The sequence below is a fragment of the Cervus elaphus genome, chromosome 5 (genome assembly GCF_910594005.1).
Source record: "Cervus elaphus chromosome 5, mCerEla1.1, whole genome shotgun sequence".
NCBI lineage: Eukaryota > Metazoa > Chordata > Mammalia > Artiodactyla > Cervidae > Cervus > Cervus elaphus.
Window position 1 is genome coordinate 67694567 of NC_057819.1, and position 20823 is coordinate 67715389.

The window sequence follows — 20823 nt, forward strand, 5'->3', positions numbered from 1 at the left end:
GATCTACTTCAGTCCAAAGGACTCTCAAGAATCTTCTCTGACACCAAAATTCAAAAGCATCAATTCTTTGATGCTAAGCCTTCTTTAAGGACCAACTCTCACATCCTTACATGACTACTGGAAAAACCACAGTTTTGACTCAACCGACCTCTGTGGCAAAGTAATGTCTCTGATTTTTAATATGCTATCTAGGTTTCTGACAGCGTTCCTTCCAAGGAGCAAGTGTGTTTTAATTTCATGGCTGCAGGCACCATTCACAGTGATTATGGAGAATAAGAAAATGAAATCTGTCACCGTTTCCACTTTTTCCCCTTCTATTTGCCATGAAGGGATGGGACTAGATGCCATGATCTTAGTTTTTTAAATGTTGATTTTCAATCCAACTTTTTCACTCTGCTCTTTTATCTTCATCAAGAGGATCTTTGGTTCCTCTTCACTTTCTGCCATTAGTGCAACATCTGACTATCTGAGCTTGTTGATATTTCTGCCAGTAATCTTGATTCCAGTCTGTGAGTGATCCAGTCCAGCATTTTGCATGATGTATTCTACATAGAAGTTAAACAAGGAGAACCAAAATATACATCCTTGTATATTGTACTCCTTTCCCAATTTTGAAACAGTCCATTGTTCCACATCCAGGTCAAACAGTTACAGTTTCTTGACCCTCATACAGGTTTCTCAGGAGACAGGTAAGGGGGGTATGATACTCCTATCTCTTGAAGAATTTTCCACAGTTTCTTGCAACCCAGTTAGTTAAAGGCTTTAGCATAGTCGATGAAGCAGAAGTTGATGTTTTTTTGGAACTCCCTTGTCTTCTCCATCATCCAAAAAGTGTTGGCAATTTGATCATTGGTTTCTCTGCCTCTTCAAAATCCAGCTTGTACATCTGGACGTTCTTAGTTCATGTTCTGCTGAAGCCTTATTGTTGTTCAATCACTGTCATGTCTGATTCTTTGTAACTCCATGAATTATAGCACCACAAGCTTCTCTGTCCTTCACTATCTCCCAGAGTTTGCTCAGATCCATGGCCATTGAGTCAGTGATGCTGTCTAACTATCTCATCCTCTGCCACCCTCTTCTCCTTTTGCCTTCAATCTTTCCCAGCATCAAGATTTTTTCCAATGAGTTGTCTCTTCCCATCAGATGGCTAAAGTATTGGAGCTTCAACTTTAGCATCAGTCCTTCCAGGGAATATTCAGGGTTGATTTCCCTTAGGATTGACTGGTTCAATCTCCTTCAGTCCAAGGGTCTCTCAAGAGTCTTCTCCCGCACCACTGTTTGAAAGCATCTTCTTTGGTGCTCAGTCTGCTTTATGGTCCAAATCTCACATGTTAACATGACTACTGGAAAAACCAGAGCTTTGACTACATGGACTTTGTTGGCAAAGTGAAGTCTCAGCTTTTTAAAGGCTGCCTAGTTTTGTCATAGCTTTCCTTCCAAAGAATAAGCATCTTTTAATTTCATGGCTGCCGTCACCATCTGCAGTGATTTTGGAGCCAAAGAAAATGAAATTGATCTCTATTTCCACCCCTTCCATTAGCTATGAAGTAATAGGAACAGATGCCATGATCTGAGTTTTTTGAATGCTGACTTTCAAGTCATCTTTTTCACTCTCCTCTTTCACTCTCATCAAGAGGATCTTTAGTTCCTCTTCACTTTCTGCCACTAGAGTGATATCATCTGTGTACCTGAGGTTGCTGATATTTCTGCCAGCAATCTTGATTCATCAAGCCCAGCATTTCATATGACGTACCTGATGTGAAGAGTTGACTCATTAGAAAAGACCGTGATTCTGAGAAAGACTGAAAGCAGGAGAAGAGGACAACAGATGACAAAATGGTTGAATGGCATCATCGATTCAATGGACATGAGTTTGAGCAAGCTCCAGGAGACGATGAAGGACAGGGAAGCCTGGCGTGATGCAGTTCATGGGGTCACAAAAAGACATGACTGAGCAACTGAACAACAACTCTACATAGATGTTAAATTAGCAGGGTAACAATATATACATCTTTGTTGTATTCCTTTCCCAATTTGGAACCAGTCTGATGTTCCGTGTATGGTTGTAATGTTGCTTCTTGTCTTGCATATAGGTTCCTCAAGAGGCAGGTAAGGTGGTATGGTATTCCCATGTCTTTATGAATTTTCCACAGTTTGTTGTGATCCACATAGTCAAAGGCTTTGGAGCAGTCAATGAAGCTGAAATAGATGTTTTTCTGGAATTCCCTTAGTTTTCCTATGATCCAATGTATGTTGGCAAGTTGATCTCTGGTTCCTCTGCCTTTTCTAAATTCAGCTTGTATATCTGGAAGTTCTCAGGTCACATACTATTGAAACCTAGCTTGAAGGATTTTGAGCATAATCTTGCTAGCATGTGAAATACAGGCAAAAGCATGGCAGTCTGAACATTCTTTGGCACTGGGCTTCTTTGCGATTAGAATGAAAACTGACCTTTTCCAGTCTGTGGATACTGCTGAGTTTTCCAAATTTGCTGACATATTGAACACAGCACTTAAACAGCATCGTCTTTTAGGACTAAAAATAGCTCAGCTAGAATTCTGTCATCCCAACTAGCTTTGTTTGTACTAATGCTTCTTAAGGTGAGTGACCACGTTATCATGGTTATCCGGGTCATTAAGACATTTCTCATAGAGTTTTTCTAATGATTCTTGATACTTTTCTGTTTCTGTCAGGTCTTCACTATTTCTGTTATCATGCCCATCTTTGCATGATATATTCCCTTGATATCTCCAATTTTCTTGAAGAGATCTTAGTGTTTTCCATTCTATTGTTTTCCTCTATTTCTCTGCATTTTTCATTTACAAAGGCCTTCTTATCTTTCCTTGCTATTCTCTGGAACCCTGCATTCAGTTTAGAGTATCTTTCCTTTGCTCCCTTGCCTCTTGCTTCTCTTCCTTTCTCAGCTACTTACAAATGCAGAGCCTTCTCAGAATATTTTGCCCTCATTCATTTTTCTTTTGGTGGTTTAGGTCACTGCCTCCTGTACAATGACACCAACCACTGTCCTTAGTTCTTCAGATACTCTCTACCAGATCTAATCTCTTGAAACTATTCATCACCTGCACTGTATAATAAAAGGGATTTGATTAGGTCATACCTAAATGGTCTAGTGGCTTTCCCTACTTTCTCAGATAGTAAAGAATCCACCTGCAATGCAAGTGACTCGGGTTCAATCTCTGGGTCAGAAAGATCCCCTGGAGAAGAGAATGGCAACCCACTCCAGGATTCTTGCTTGGAAAATCCCAGGGACAGAGGAGCCTGGTGGGCTATGGTCCACGGGGTCGCAAAGAGTTGGACACGACTGAATGACTGACCCTTTGCAATAAGGAGCTTATCATCTGAACCATGGTCAGCTCCAGGCCTTGTTTTTACTCTCTGTGTAGAGTTTCTCCATCTTTGGCTACAAAGAACATAATCAATCTGATTTCAGTGTTTACCATCTGGTGATGTCCAAACAAATGGAGATTATTCTGTCGTGTTTAAGGATGCATCCAAGTACTGCATTTTGGACTCTTTTGTTGACCATGAGGGCTCTTCCATTTCTTCTAATGGATTCTTGCCCACAGTAGTAGATATAATAGTCATCTGAATTAAATTTGCCCATTCCCATCAATTTTAGTTCACTGACTCCTAAGAGGATAGTGCCATCTCCTGCTTGACCACGTCTAACTTATCTTGATTCATAGACCTAACATGCCAGGTTCCTATGCAATATTGCTTTTTACAGCACTCGACTTCACTTTCACCACCAGACACACCCACACCTGAACGTTATTTGCGTTTGGTCCAGCTGCTGCATTCTTACTGGAGCTATTTGTAATGGCCTTCTGCTTTTCCCCAGTAGCATACTGGATACCTTCTGACCTAGAGGGCTCATCTTGTGGAGTCATATCTTCTTGCCATTTCATACTGTCCATGGGGTTCTCCAGGCAATAATACTAGAGTGGGTTGTCATTTCCTTCTCCAGTGGACAATGTTTTGTCAGTCTTCATTATTATCCATCCATTTCAGGTGGCCCCACACAGAATGGCCTATAGCTTCATTGAGTTACACAAGCCCCTTTACCATGACAAGACTGTAATCCATGGAGAGGAAAATTCTAAGATGTATTTGACACATTTGTGACCACCTCCTCTGTTCACAGGATTTTCCATTAAGAATACAGGAGTGGGTTTCTCTTTCCTTCTCCAGGATCCTGATCCCGGGATCGAATCCATGTCTGCACTGCAGACATCCTGCATTACAGGCAGATAGTTTACCACTGTGCCACCCAGGATTCCCATTAAATCTGTAATAAATCTAGTAAAAGTGGCAAATAATATTCTAATATGTTAAAATGTATCTTTCTACTATTTGATAGTTGAAGCAGTCAAAAGCAATACTATAGAGAATATGCAAATAGAATAAAAAGATTATTGTGAATGTAGAAAAGATTGTACCTAACCATTGCATAAAACACATTTTCAAGCAAAGATTTTTTGTGTTTTAATTATTATTGGTCAATTCCAAGTTCATACTGTCAGCCTCAATCTATTTCAAACACTGACTTCATACAGACTACAGTCTTTCTTCAAAAAGTGATTAAAGAGAAATTGATAAGAAAAGGAAGACTGGGAAACAACATATGTTTGTGAATAAAAAATACATTACTAAAAATATGTGAGTTTAGAAGAAATGATAAAAGATGCAGCAGCTGATTAAAATTGAAAACTAAAAATACTATGTGTCAAGCTGATGAAATTCAGACAAAGTAGCTCTCAAAAGAAAAATTTATATCCTTAAGTATTTGTATTGTAAAAGAAAAGGTGCTTGAAATTAAAGCATTAAGCTTACAACCAAAGCAGTAAAAGTAATCTATTAATCTCTAGATTTAATGCAATCTCTATCAAACATCTATGACATTTTCCCAGAGAAGTAGAATAAATAATCCCATAATTATATAGGACCACAAAAGACCCCAAATTGCCAAAGCAATCGAGAAAAAACAACAAAGTTAAATATATCACAGTCCCAGACTTCAGACTAGATACAAAGCTACAGTAATCAAAACTAGTATCTGTTGCATTGGCACAACAGATATATAGAACAATGCAAGAGACTGGAGAGCCCAGAAATAAACCCACATATTTAAAGGCCAGTTAGTCTAAAACAAAGGAAGCGTGAATATGCAATGGAGAAAAAACAGCGTTTTCAATAAATGGTGCTAAGAAAACAAGACAGCTACATTTAAAAGAATGGATTTAGAACACTTCCTCACACCATATACAAAAAGGAGTTCAAAATGTATTAAAGATTTAAATGAAAGGGCTGAAATCATAAAAGTCCTAGAGGAAAACATAGGCCAAGCACTCTTTTGACATATATAATAGCGTTATTTTTTGGTCTGTTTCCTAAGGCAAAGGAAATAAAACAAAAGTAAACAAATGAGACCTAACTAAACTTAAAAGCTTTTCCACAGGAAAGGAAATAATCAAGAAAGCGGACAACCTACTGAATGAATATTTGCAAGTGGTACTGCCAGCAAGGGGTTAATATTCAAAATATATAAACAGATCAAAACAAAAAGGCAATACAATCAAAAAATGGACAGAATCTTTTGACATATTTTTCCAAAAAAGATACACAGATACAGCAAACAGGCACAAGAAAGGATGCTCAATATCACTAATTATTTGAGAAATGAAAATTAAAACTGAGATATCATCTCACACCTGTGAAAACGGCTATAGTCAAAAAGTCTACAAATAGCAAATGTTGGAGAGGATGTGTGAATAGAGAATCCTTTTACACTGATGTGTGCATGCATGCCTGCTCAGCCGTTACAGTCATGGCCAACTCTCTGTGACCCAAGGGACCATAGCCCTCCGGCACCTCTCTTCATGGGATTCTACAGGCAAGAAGACTTGAGTGGGTTGCCATGCTCTCCTCCAGGGGATTTTCCCCACCCATGGATCGAACCTGCATCTCCTGCACCACAAGGGGATTCTTTACCACTGAGCCAGCAGGAAAGCAACCTACACTGTGGGTGGGAATGTAAATTGGTGCAGCCACTCTATAAAACACTAGGGAGTTTCCTCAAAAAACTAAAAATAGGACTATCATATGGTCCAACAATTCCACCCCTGAGTATATATCTGGAAAAATGAAAACACTAATTTGAAAGGACACATGCACCTCAATGTTCATAACAGCACTATTTATAATAGCCAAGATACAGCAGCAACCCAAGTGCTAATCAACAGATGAATGGATATAGAAGATGTGCCATATATATGAATATTACTCAGCCATAAAAAGAATGAAATTCTTCCATTTGTAGCAACATGGATGGACATAGAGAATGCTATGCTTAGTGAAGCAAAGTCAGAGAGAAAGATACTGTATGAAATCACTTCTTCATGGAATCTAAAAAATAATACAAATTAATGTATACACAAAAACAGAAACATACTCACAGATAAAGAAAATAAACTTGTGCTTACCAAAGGAGAGAGGGAAAGGAAGAAAGACAAATTAGGGGTATAGGATTTAAAGATAAAAACTATCACATATAAAAGAAAGCAAAAATGGTATACTGTACAGCATAAAGAATGGTAGCCATTACATTTTAATAATTTTAAGGGAGTGTAATCTGCAAAAATACTGTATGCTGTACACCTAAAACTAATATAAAATTGTAAATCTACAATAACTCAAAAAAATGAATAAAAAGCAAAGAAGTAAAGAAAATCAGAATGAACATAAACGTTAAATGAAAGAAAATAATAAAAATATAAGAAAGAAAGATAAGTATGTTTCGTTCACCATTTGTAACAATAAATTTGCTTATCATTGTAAACAATATTAAAAATGTATTAGAAAAAATGATAGATTTGTTTATTTTTTCCTATTTTGCAACATTTTGGAAAATACCATTTTATTAGTAATCCTGCATATAAGAAAAGTAGATAAACTTTAAATGCCAATGTTATGGGTACTGCAATTAGATAGGAGAACCTTTTTCCAGATATAATCTTGCTCGTACTAACTGATTTAATTTGATTAACCTCATTCCAAAGTTTTCCATATTCTATAATGCTTTGTTTTAAAAAATCATGTATATTGCAATAACATGGATGGATCTAGAGATTGTCATACTGAGTGAAGTAAGTCAGACAGAGACAGACAATTATCATACAACGTGGCTTATACGTAGACTCTAATCTGAATATAATTTATTTAAATTTATTTGAATTAATTCAGATGACCATTTATTTCTACTACTGTGTACAAGAATCCCCTAGAAGAAATGGAGAAGCCCTCACAGTCAACAAAAGAGTCTTGGTGCAATCTCAAAAATGACAGAATGATCTCGGTTCATTTTCAAGGCAAACCATTCAACATGATAGTGATCCAAGTCCAGGCCCCAATCACTAACGCCGAAGAAACTGACATTGACCAGTTCTGTGAAGACCTACAAGACCTTCTAGAGTGAACACCAACAAAAGATGTCCTTTTCATCATAGGGGACTGGAATGCAAAAGTAGGAAGTCAAGAGATACCTGGAATACCTGGTAAGTTTGGCCTTGAAGTACAAAATAAAGCAAGGCAGAGGCTAGCAGAGTTTTGTCAAGAGAATGCACTGGTCACAGCAGACACCCTTTTCCAACAAGACAAGAGACAACTCTACACATGGACATCATCAGATGGTCAATACTGAAATCAGGTTGATTACATTGTTTGAAACCGAAGATGGAGACGCTCTAGAGAGTCAGCAAAAACAAGACTTGGAGCTGACTGTGGCTCAGATCATGAGGTCCTCACTACAAAATTCAGCCTTAAATTGAAGAAAGTAGGGAAAATTGTTAGGCCATTCAGGTATGACCTAAATCAAACCCCTTATGATTATACAGTGGAGGTGATGAACAGATTTAAAGGATTAGATCTGGTAGACAGAGTGCCTAAAGAACTATAGATGGAGGTTCATAACATTGTAAAGGAGGTGGTGACCAAAACCATCCCAAAGAAAAAGAAATGCATGAAGGAAAAGTGATATGAGGAGGCTTTACACACAGCTGAGGAAAGAAGAGAAGGGAAAGGCAAGGGAGAAAGGGAAAGATATACCCAGTTGAATGCAGAGTTCCAGAGAATAGCAAGGAGAGATAAGAAAGTCTTCTTAAGTGAACAATGAAAAGAAATAGAGGAAAACAGTAGAATGGGAATGACTAGAAATCTCTTCAAGAAAATTGTAGATATCAAGGGAATATTTCATGCAAGGATGGACAGAAGCAGTAGGGACTGAACTGAAGTAGAAGAGATTAAGAAGTGGCAAGAATATACAGAAGAGCTATACCAAAAAAGTCTTACTGACCCAGTAACCATGATGGTGTAGTCATTCACCCAGAGCCAACTATCTTGGTGTGTGAATTCAAATGGGATTTAGGAAGCATTACTACAAACAAAGCTAGTGGAGGTGATGGAATTCCAGGGGAGATATTTCAAATCCTAAAAGATGGTTAATTTGGTTAAAGTGTTGCACTTAACACGTCAGCAAATCTGGAAAACTCAAGGGCCACAGGACTGGAAAAGGTCAGTTTTAATTTCGGTCTCAAAGAAGGGCAATGCCAAAGAATGTTCACTACTGTACAATCGTGCTCATTGCACATGCTAGCAAGGTTAAGATCAAAATCCTTCAAACTAGGCTTCAGCAGTACCTGAGCCGAGAATGCCCAGATGTATAATTTGGGTTTAGAAAAGGCAGAGGAAACACAGACCAAATTGTCAACACTCTCTGGATCATAAAGAAAGTAAGGGAATTCCAGAAAAACATCTACTTCTGCTTCATTGACTACTCTAAAGCCTATGATTGTGTGGATCACAACAAACTGTGGGAAATTTTAAAGGGATGGGGAATACCAGACCACCTTACTGGTCTGCTGAGAAACTTGTATGTAGGTCAAGTTCATATCCATTGAGTCAGTGATGCTATCTAACCATCTCATTGTATGCCACCCTCCTCTCCTTTTACCTTCAATCTTTCCCAGCATAAGGGTCTTTTCCAGTGAGAGAGTTATTCCTATCAGGTAGCCAAAGCATTAGAACTTCAGCTTCAACAACAGTCCTTTCAATGAATATTTAGGGTTGATTTCTTTTAGGATTGACCGGTTTAATCTACACGAAATCCAAGGAACTCTCAAGTCTTCTCCAGCACCACAATTTGAAAGTGTCAGTTCTTCAGGCTTCAGCCTTCTTTTCTTTGTTTCTTTGGTCCAATTCCCACATCCATTCATGACTACTGAAAAAACCATAGCTTTCACTATGTGGACCTTTGTCAGCAAATTGATGTCTTTGTTTTTTAATATGCTATCTAGGTTTGTCATAGCTTTTCTTTCAAGCAGCAAGTGTCTTTTAATTTCATGGTTGCAGTCACCATGCCCAGTGATTTTGAAGTCCAAGAAAATATGCAGAGTACATCATGTACAGTACCACACTGGGTGAATCACAAGCTGCAATCAAGATTGCTGGGAGAAATATCAACAACCTCAGATATACAGATAATACCATTCTAATTGCAGAAAGGAAGAGGAATTAAAGATCCTCTTGATGAGAGCGAAAGAGGAAAGTGAAAAGCCTAGCTTAAAACTAAACATTCAAAAACCTTGGATCATGGCATCCAGTGCCATCGCTTTCAGGTAAATAGAAGGGGAAAACAGTGACAAATTTTATTTTCCTGAGCTCCAAAATCACTGTGGGCAGTGACGACTGCAGCCATGAAATCAAAAGACACTGAAATCAAAAGGACTGATGCTGAAGCTGAAGCTCCAATACTTAGGCCACCTGATGTGAAGAATTAATTCATTGGAAAAGACCCTGATGCTGGGAAAGATTGAAAGCAGGAGGAGAAGGGGACGATAGAGGATGAGAAGGTTTGATGGCATCACTGACTCAATGGACATGAGTTTGAGCAAGCTCTGGGAATTGGTGATGGACAGGGAAGCCTGGCGTGCTGTAGTCCATTGGGTCACAAAGAGTTGGACATGGGTGAGCGACTGAACTGAATCTGAGAGGTAAGGGAGGAGGGATAAATTGGGAGATTAGGAATGACATACTGAAGCGACTTAGCAGCAAGCAGCAGGACACACATTTCTATGTATAAATAGATAACTAGTATGGACCTACTGTATTGCACAGGAAGCTCAATACTCTGTAATGTCCTATTAGGGAAAAGAACTTAAAATAGAGTGGAGATATATATATATATGTATGTATGTATAACAGATTGCCTTTGCTATGTATCTGAAACTAACACAACATTGTAAATCAAACAGACTCCAAAAAAATTAAGGAAAAAGAACAAATAGAAAGGATGAAAAAAATTATGTAGAGTTTTAACTTTATCTGAAGCTATATTTACTTTTATATCTTACTCTTCAGTATGTTTTTAAGGACAGACAAAGGATGAGATGTTTGGATGGCATCACCAACTCAATGGGCATGAGTTTGAGTAAGCTCCAAGAGTTGGTAATGAACAGAGAGGCCTGGAGTGCTGCAGTCCATGGGGTCACAAAGAGTAGGGCACGACTGAGCAACTGAACTGAACTGAATGATTTTCACAATATATTTTCAAGGGCTTATTCAAAGACTATAAGTAGAAGTTGATGAACACCTATAACTATGTTACAACATAGACTCATAATTCTTAAATTAAAAATAACTTTATAAAGAATAACATGTGCATTCATGTACTACAAGTATTTTATAACTTTTTATGTGTAAAATCTATTTATGCACACAAAAGTTTCATTTAATTTTCATTGTAAGAACAAACTTGTTGTTACCAAAAGGGAGAGAGAAGGGAGAATGAACAAATTATGGTATGGGATTAAAACATAAAAACTACTATGTATAAAGTTTAATAAACAAATAGGTATATTGTATAACACAGAGAATGAAAGTAATATCCTGCACAACTCCATACCCATTATACTCATAATACCACTCAATTATCAGGGATACAGATTTTTCCTTAACTGCATTTTCATTTTCACTGAAACTAAAGTGTGTTTGAGTCATTCCAGATGAATTAGTGAAAAACAAAGGACAAAAATCATTTAACAACGTTTAAAAAGCAATCATTAAAATCTTGGTCAGGAAAGATGTTTAAGAAAGAATCTAGAAATTAACTTATTTATTTATTTCACTTCTCAGTAATTTAAAATTCTGTAACAAACAATCTGCTAAAGGGAAGTTTACATCTTCCTTTTTAATCCTTATATGTATAATTTCATTTTCTTCCCTTAATGTGCTACAACTTCTACCAAACCTTTTTTAAAAAGGGTTGGGGAAACTGGTGGACACACTTGATTTTTTACCTATTTCAAAAGAAATATTTTCAGAATGTCACCAATAATAATGGTGAACAGGAAAGTGAAAGTCAATCAGTCGTGTCCAACTTTTTGTTACCCAAGGACTGTAACCTGCCAGGCTCTTCTGTCCATGGAATTCTCTAGGCAAGAGCACTGGGGTGAGTAGCCCTTCCCTTCTCCATGGGATCTTACCAATCCAGGGATCCAACCCAGGTCTCCTGCATTGCCGGCAAATTCTTTATCATCTGAACCACCAGGAAAGCCCAATGACAATGGTACTTGCACTAGCTTTTGTTGATTTTCTTAATAAAATTAATGAAATATTTTTATTTTCCTAATTTGCTCAGGGTTTGTTGTTGCTGTTAAATCACTAATAGATCTTTTTCTTGATTTAACTGAGATACTCATTTAATGGTGCTTATATGTATGTACACATACATATAAACACAAACATATATATATATATATATATGATATATAATACATATATACACATATCCATGCATATATTTGCTTTTGAGATATATAGTAATAGTAATATACTTTATATGGTACTTATATAATTATAGATAGATACGTATATACATATACATGCGTAGATATTTGCATTTGTTTTGGTAATGTGGGGAGGATTTTACATACATATTCAAATGTGAGTCTGGGTTAAAATTTTCCTTTCTTACACTGTTTTTTCATCAGGATGGCTATCAGGTTTTGCTAACTATATAAATTGTTGTTGGTGTTTAGTGACTAAGTCATGCCTTACTTTTTTGTAAACCCATGAACGGTAGCCCTCCAGGCTCCTCTGCCCAAGGGATTTTCCAGGCAAGAATCTTGGAGTGGGTTGCCATTTCCTTCTCCAAGGGATCTTCCTGACCCAGGAATCAAAACCACATCTTCTGCATTACAGGTGGATTCTTTACCATTGAGCCACACTGGAAACCCTAACCATATAAACAGTAGAGTGTAATTTTTATTTTATTCTCTGGAAGACTTTATGTAAGACCATATTTATTTCTTACTGGGTTGTTGGGTAGAACTTACTCATGAAACCATCTAGCCTGGGTTTTCATTGTCAAAAATTTTTTTGACTAATAATTCAAATAAACAGTAATTTGATTTCTCTATTGGTTATAGAAACATTCAAATTTTTAAATTTCTTCTTGAATAAGAGCTGACTAAGTAATATTTTGTAGTAATTTTCCCATTTCATTTACATTTTCAAAGTTATTGGCATAATATTCAAAATGTTTCTTTGGTGTCTAAAGCATCTATGGTTATAATAATCATTTTATGCTAATTATTAGATAATTGTGCTTTCTCTGTTATTCTTTTTTCTTGATCTCTTCTCATCCATTTCTCTATTTTCTAAATTGTTTCAAAGTACCAACATTGTCCATATTTTGTACCATATAGTTTCATGTTTTTAAATTTATTTTTTATTTCTTCCTTTATGTACTATTCCATTTATTTTATTGCTCCTTTTTCTAGCATCTTTATATGGATATCTATCTCTTTAGTTTGGAGTATTTTTTATTTCCTAATATGAGTATATAAGTTTCTGAATTTCCTTCTAAATATGCTTTACATGTATTTTACAGACTTGGAATTCTCAGTACTTTTGTTATAATTGAAAATGATTTCTAATTTTTATCACAATTTCTTCTTGAATGAATGGGATAGTTGATATATATTTCCCAGTTTTAATATGTGTGGGATTTTTCTAGTTATCTTTCTGATACTGATTTTTAACTTAATTCCATTGTATCTGAGAACATAATTTGTATTATATCAACCCTTTTAGATCATTTACTATTTCTTTTAAAATTATCTCTTTCAAAAAATTCCTGGAGCTTGCATAATACCCATCATAAGTTTTCTGAGCTATTCAATTAATCAAATAAGAATGCAAAACAAAGTAAAATATATTTGAAAGAAGAGGAACCTTTGCATTTAAAACTGAAAGAGAGAGAACCCTTGATGGGATAAACCACCTTCTCTCCTGGGGTCACAGAGACTCTCCAGATGCAGTGTGTATAAGACGGATAGCCATTTGGAAATCCTGGGGAGGACAGATTGCCATTGGATTCTTGCAGGGTTTCTCCACATGCTGAAAGAAAGAAAAAACAACATATGTTTGATTTTTTTTAATGAAAAAGATAAAATTATCCATTATTTTTTATAAAAGACACTTGCTTCATAAATGAATCTTGAGTCTTTTGGTGTTAGACAAGGATATATATTTGTATTTTATAAAACACTTTTCCTTTATAAGTAATTTTTTAAAAATGTCTTTCTTACTAGAATTTCAGTATACTTAAAGGGATTGCTATAGCTAAACATATAACAAGATTATGAAATAAATAACCTGAAGAACCATAAAATTTTTCCTCATGGAAACATTTCTCATTCATTCCCAAGGAGCAAATAGCCAACTTATACATCACCTATACTCAGTTTGAATCCAGTGGGTATCTATTCGATGTGATTCTGGGACTCCATGAAACATTCTATTATTATATTTGGTGTAGAGGGAAGTTAATTTTAATAATGAGTACTGTATCAAAGTTGGGAAAAAGAAAATTTAAATAATAATGAATAAATAGTCAATAAAAGTGGTACCAAAATGACACACAATGATTTTTTTTTTCAAAATAAACTGGAATAAGTTGAAACATAAAACATTATGGAAGACAGATTTTCCAATGAGATATAGATATTTATTTATTCTCTGTTTTCTGCCTATTATAAGTAGAAATTTCTGGGAAAGCAATTTTATTTTCCTTTTACTACCCCTATCTACTGGAGAATCCCATGGAGAGGTGCCTGGCAGTCTACAGTCCATGGGGTCATAAGAGTTGGACACAACTTAGTGACTAAACAACCAAACAACCAACAGCCCCTATCTCACTTCTTGGTAGTAATTACCAGTCATCTGATGTAGCAAACAGTCAACTGTACAGCCTCAAGATCTGTATGACTAGTATCTATAGGCCAATTCAACAAAGGCAAGATCAGATGATAATTAGCTCACTGGTTCAGCCAAGGTTTGTAGTCAGAAGCATTCTACAATGGACTGTCTTGTTGCTTTTGCAAGACATGATCTGAGTTAAATGAATCTAAGCTGATTTAAGTACCCTTAATTCATGAAGAATTCCTATACAGCAGTTAGTTTATATAAATATTTATATAAAGATGTTAATAACTTTAAGTTAACAGTTTGAAAGAATAACTCCTTCCTTCTGAAGAAAACTGAGATAAAACCTGATATATTACCATATTATAGAGCCAGCAGGTGAACTCTAGCAGATGAACTCTTGTCTCATCAAACCAATACATTATAAATGGTTCTGCATATCTTGATTTAAATGAAGAAACAAAAATAATAGCTTGGAAAACATAAAATAGACATGTAAAAAGAGTTGTATATGATATAAATATTTATGCAGCCATGAAATTAAAAGACGCTTGCTCCTTGGAAGAAAAGCAGTGACAAACCTAGACAGTGTATTAAAAAACAGAGACATTAACTACAAAGGTCCGCATAGTCAAAGCTATGGTTTTTCCCATAGTCATGTACGGATATGAGAGCTGGAACAATAAAAAAGGCTGAGCACTTAAGAACTGATGCCTTTGAACTGTCATGAGGGAGAAGACTCTTGAGAGTCCCTTGGACAGAAAGGAGATCCAACCAGTCAATCCTAAAGGAAATCACCCTGAATACTCTTTGGAAGGACTGATGCTGAAGCTGAAGCTCCAATAGTTTGGCCACCTGTTGCGAAGAACTGACGCATTGGGAAAGACCCTGATGCTGGGAAAGATTGAAGGCAGAAGGAGAAGGGGATGACAGAGGATGAGATTCTTGGATGGCCTCACAGACTCAATGGACATGAGTTTGAGCAAACTCCAGGAGATGGTTTAGGACAAGGGAAGCCTGGTATGCTGCAGTTCATGTGGTCACAAAGAGTCGGACATGACTGAGAGGCTGAATAACAACAACAAATAATGCTTGTACAACAAAATAAATTTAAAATAAGAGCAAGCAATATTTATTCTGATAAACAGGCAGATAAAAGCAACTTGAGAATAAAAGAAAAATGCTAAAGGTAAAAAATATGTAATCAACACTTTCCATGAATCATCTAAGGATACTTGATAAATATGACATTATAAGACCCCTTAGAAAAATGAAAATTTGTGAAGATTTATTAATGCAACTGATGTGTTTCTAATTATGATCAGTTTAGGTGCTAAATAGCCATTGGGGAATTGAGTGTGTTTCAATGAAAATACCTATAATTTATAGCAGTTTAAAAATAAATTCTGTAATTCTAAGCTACATAGAATGTTGGTACTGGATTTCCTCAAGTGGAATTAAAACAATTAACTCACACATGTAAACAAACTATTATACTGATAAAACAATAAAACAGCTCTCTGAAATTCAAAAAAAAAAAAGAATATAGTTCAAACATCTAATAAATGTATTACATAGCACCTACTTATAATGCAAGAACTGTGGACACCAATTGCCAAGTTGTAATCATTTGTGCATTTCCCTCAGTGCGTGTGGCTATCCCAGGCTACCTGATTCCTATTTCAGAAGATTTTCATAAATTTCCCTGGGCATTTGTTGATTCATGTCCAGGTATAAAAACTAATTTTATAATTAAAACAACTAAAGGAAAATTAGCATGGAAATGATGGCACCACTAAGTTAAATACATAGTCTCCTCATTTACACAGAAATCTATTTAGTATATGGATGATAAGAGAGAAATTTGACTCACAGCATAATCCCTTGTTATGTCATACAAGCAAGTCTCAAAACCTTCAACTTCAGTTTTCTGTTCTTTAAAGTGGCTCTTATTAATATGTATTTCATAAAGTTGTTTTGTAGGGGTCAAGTATTGTTATGCCCAAAGCCCTCTATTTAACACTTAAGATACCTCTGACACAGGTAGGAAAACTGTGGGCGTAACTTTTACAATGTATCTTTGAGCTAAAAAAACCCCAGTCTTATCTAAGAGAAAAAAAAGCATAAATATACAAAGAAAAATTATCATCAGTCTCCTAATAAAAATCATTCTAAAGTAAAACAATTCACAAATTGAATTTTCATCTCTCTAGGCAGATGACATGATCTTATATGTACAAAATCATAAAGATTCCACAGACAAAAAAAAATACTGTTAGAAGTAATAAAGAAAATATACAAAATTATAGAATACAAAATCAACACACAAAGTTCAGTTGTATATCCATTAACTATCAATGAACAACATGAAAATGAAATTAAGAAAATAACTCTGTTTATAAGAAACCCCCCTCAGTAATAAAATATTTAGGAATGAAAGAGGCAAAATAAACTTGAGGCAAAAGACATGAACATTGAAGACTATAAAACATTGATAAAAGAAATGTAAAGGACACAAAGATGTTTTCATGGATTGGAAAACTTAATACTGTTAAAATATTATCTATCCTAGTCAAAGCATGGATAAATTTCTAAAATTCAGTGCAATCATTATCAAATTCCCAGTGGCATATTTTTGTAGAAATGGGAGGAAAAGTCTTAAAATTCATATAGAATCACAAATCCTAAATAGCCAAAACAATCCTGAGTTGGGGGGGGGGGGGCGGAGAGGGGAAACAGAGCTGGAAGCCTCATTCTTCTTAACCTCAAAACATACTACATATCTACAGTAATTAAAAGTATGATACTGGCATAAGAGAGGCATATAGACCAATGGGACAGAATAAAGAGCCAAAAATAAACCCACACCTAAACAGTAAAATGGGATCTTTGACAAGGGTGCTAAGACTTTTCAATGGTGAAAAGATAGGCTCTTCCATAAATGGTGTTAGGGAAACTAGATATACACATACAAGAGAATAAAATCAAACCCGTTTTTTCACTATCCTCAAAAATCAACTCAAAGTGGATTAAAGACCTAAAAGTAAGACCCCAGTTTGTAAAATTCCCAGAAGAAAAACATAGGTGAAAAACATCATAACAGAGGTCTTGGCAATGATTGCTTAGATATGAAACCAAAAGCACAGGTAATAAGAGTAAAAATGGACAAGGGGGACAACAGCAAGCTAAACAACTTCTGTGTAGCAAAGGAAAGAATCAAAGAAATCTTTGGAATGGAACATTTGCAAATCATGCATCTCATAAGGGGTTATATCCAAAACACAGAAGGAACTTTGCGAACAAACAACAAAACAAACCCCAAGTTACCAAACTTTAAAATGGCAAATGACTTGAATAGACATTTCTCCACAGAAGACATACAAATGGCCAATAGATACATGAAAAAAGTGCTCAATGTCACTAATCATCAGAGAAAGGAAAATCAAAACCACAATGAGATATCACCTCACAATGGCTGGTTGGCCATTATCAAAGAAACAGAAATAGCAAGTGTTGGTGAGGATATAGAGAACCACTTTACACTGCTGTTAGGAATGCAAAATGGTGCAGCCACCATGGAAAACAATGTGGAGTTTCCTCAGAAATAATAAATAGAGCTACCAAATTATACCCAACTCTGCTTCTGGGTATTGATGCAAAACAATTGAGAACAAAGTCTTGAAGAAATATGTACACTCACATATTCATTGAGTATTACTGACAGCAGCCATAGAAACAAACTGTCTTATCATTGGATGAATGAATAAATAAAACATGGTATATGCATACAATGGAATATTATTCAACCTTCAAACAGAAAGAAATTTGTCATGTGCTACAACAGGGATGAACCTTGGGGACATAATTCTAGTGAAATAGGCTAGGCATAAACAAAAAGACAAATATCTCATGAGATTTCTAAAGAGATCTGCTGTATACCAATGTGTATATAATTGACAGCACTGTACTGTACAATAAAATTTTTTAATAGGACATACGTTATATGTGTTTCATCAAAATTTAAAAATAATAATAAAGAGTAAACTTCTAAATATTTTATGATCCATCTCACTTTTGCAACAGATGGTTCTCATGTATGCTTTACCTTCCAAGATAGAAAATTGTTTTTGAATTGTATAAATGCTTCCTGGATTGTGTGTGGCAGAGAAATTATTACTGATTTACAGTTGTTTGTATTCCCATCTACAGATATTTTTTGTGGCAAATGTCTGTAATATCCAACAGATATCAAAGATTGAGAATAACTTTTCAATAGTCTTAAAGAATATCTTTATAATGTTACTAACTCAAAAAAAGTACAATAACTTGTAGTAGATAAATCTCTTCCCTCAAAATCTTGATAAACTCTAGAGTATGGGAAGAAATAAAACTATATCTAAACAACTTAGCACTACCTAATCAACTTCATACATCCATTGCTCTCTCAAACTTTTAAATGTAATAAATAAAATATAGATTTAAAATGATTTTAAGGTAAGAAATGTTAAAAGAAATCCTGTCATCTGAGTCATAATGGTGAAATTAATTACTGAAATATTTTAAAATATATTTCAACGGTAACTCCCTTGCCAAGTCCGACACCAGTTCCAAGAAGTCTTCCTCATTCCACGGTGCAGCTCAGTTCAGGCCCCCCTCTCAGAACTGCTTTAGCATCCTTTACTGATGAGATTTACTTCCTTGACAAATAACATTGTCTGGAGAATTGCACAGATGATTGGCTATTTGTGTGCATAATCTGTGCTTCCTTCTCTGTGGCCATAATATCTGGTGTAGTACCTTTCACATATTAAAGCAACTATTTCATTCATACAGCAACCACTTATGAGCACCTAATATTTAATTGATATGTAGATGATACCACTCTAAAGGCAAAAAGTGAAGAGGAACTAAAAAGCCTCTTGATTAGGGTGAAAGAAAGAAGAGAGTGAAAAAGCTGGCTTGAAACAACATTCAAAAAACTAAGATCGTAGCAACTTCAGGAAGCCCCTGGGGCTTCCCTGACAGCTCAGCTGGTAAAGAATCTGCCTGCAATGCAGTAGATTGACCCGGTTCAATTCCTGGGTCAGGAAGAACCACTGGAGAAGGGATAGGCTACCCACTCCAGTATTCTTGGGCTTCCCTTGTGGCTCAGCTGGTAAAGAATCCACCAGCACTGCGGGAGACCTGGGTTCGATCCCTGGGTTGGAAAAACACCCTGGGGAAGGGAAAGGGTATCCACTCCAGTATTCTGGCCTGGAGAATTCCATGGAATGTACATGGGGTCGCAAAGAGTTGGACATGACTGAGTGACTTTCCCTTTCACTTTCATGGCATCTGATCCCATCACTTCATGGCAAATAGAAGGGGAAAATGGGAAAGCAGTGACATATTTTATTTTCTTGGGTTCCAAAAATCACTGCTAACAGTGACTGAAGCCATGAAATTAAAAGATTCTTGCTCCTTGAAAGGAAAGCTATGACAAACCTAGACAGCATATTAAAAACCAGAGATATCATTTTGTTGACAAAGGTCCATACAGTCAAAGCTATGCTTTTTCAGTAGTCTTGAATAAATGTGAAAGTTTGGCCAGAAAGGAGGCCGAGAGTTGAAGAACTGATGCTTTTGAATCATGGTACTGGAGAAGACTCTTGAGAGTCCCTTGGACTGCAAAGAGATCAAACCACTCCATCCTAAAGGAAGTCAATCCTGAATATTCACTAGAAAGACTGATGCTGAAGCTGAAGCTCCATTATTTCGGTCATGTAATGTGAAGAGCCATCTCATTGGAAAAGACTCTTATGCTGGAGAGATTGAGGACGGGAGGAGAAGGGGACAGCAGGGGACTGAGATGGTTGGATAGCATCACCGACTCAATGGACATGAGTTTGAGCAAACTCCAGGAGATAGTGAAGGATGGGGAAGCCTGGTAACTGCAGTCCATTGGGTCACAAAGATTTGGACACATAGTGACTAAACAACAACAAAATGCCCTGAGGGAAAAGTCTACTTCCAGGCCTAAAGATTATACTCTAATTGTGAAATGACAAGTGAATTGATGGTTTTAGGAATAAGACATGAAGGCCAGAGCAAATAGGGCATTTACTACCACGGGAATCCTGGGAGATCAGTTAGTTTTTAAGTAGGAGGTTACACAGAAGCTAAATCCTGAATATTAATTAGGACTTGGCTAGGAGTCAGTAGGAGTTTTCTGGATTGAGGAAGAAGCAGGAGGTGAGTACACTGTAGTGTCAGGTGCTGGATGAAGTAGAAGGGAGAAACTAGGCTGTAAGTGAAACACCTAGCAAAGAGGCTGGGGAAGAGACAAGGGGAAAGGAAACCAGTCTTTATGCTAAAATAAGCAGAGTAAGATCTGCATATTGAAGTGCCACTTGAAAAGTAGTATGGCCAGAGAACTAAAGAGATGTAAGAATAGAGGGAATAGGTTAATTAGGAAGCACTGTAGTAATCCAGACAAAAGGTGAGGATCCCTAGGATAGGGGATTCACTTCAAGAATGTGAGATAGATACCAAGAAGGCAGC

General features: G+C 36.2%; 1 protein-coding gene across 5 annotated transcripts in view; it reads right to left on the reverse strand.

Annotated features, from left to right (window-relative positions):
* TLL1 (tolloid like 1) overlaps window positions 1-20823 on the reverse strand; it is a 342701-nt gene that overhangs the window by 140792 nt on the left and 181086 nt on the right. For all 5 annotated transcript variants that reach the window (XM_043902682.1, XM_043902683.1, XM_043902680.1 and 2 more), the window contains one exon: window positions 13361-13476. In XM_043902682.1, coding sequence (XP_043758617.1) covers window positions 13361-13476 — 116 coding nt within the window. The remainder of the gene's footprint in view (window positions 1-13360; window positions 13477-20823) is intronic.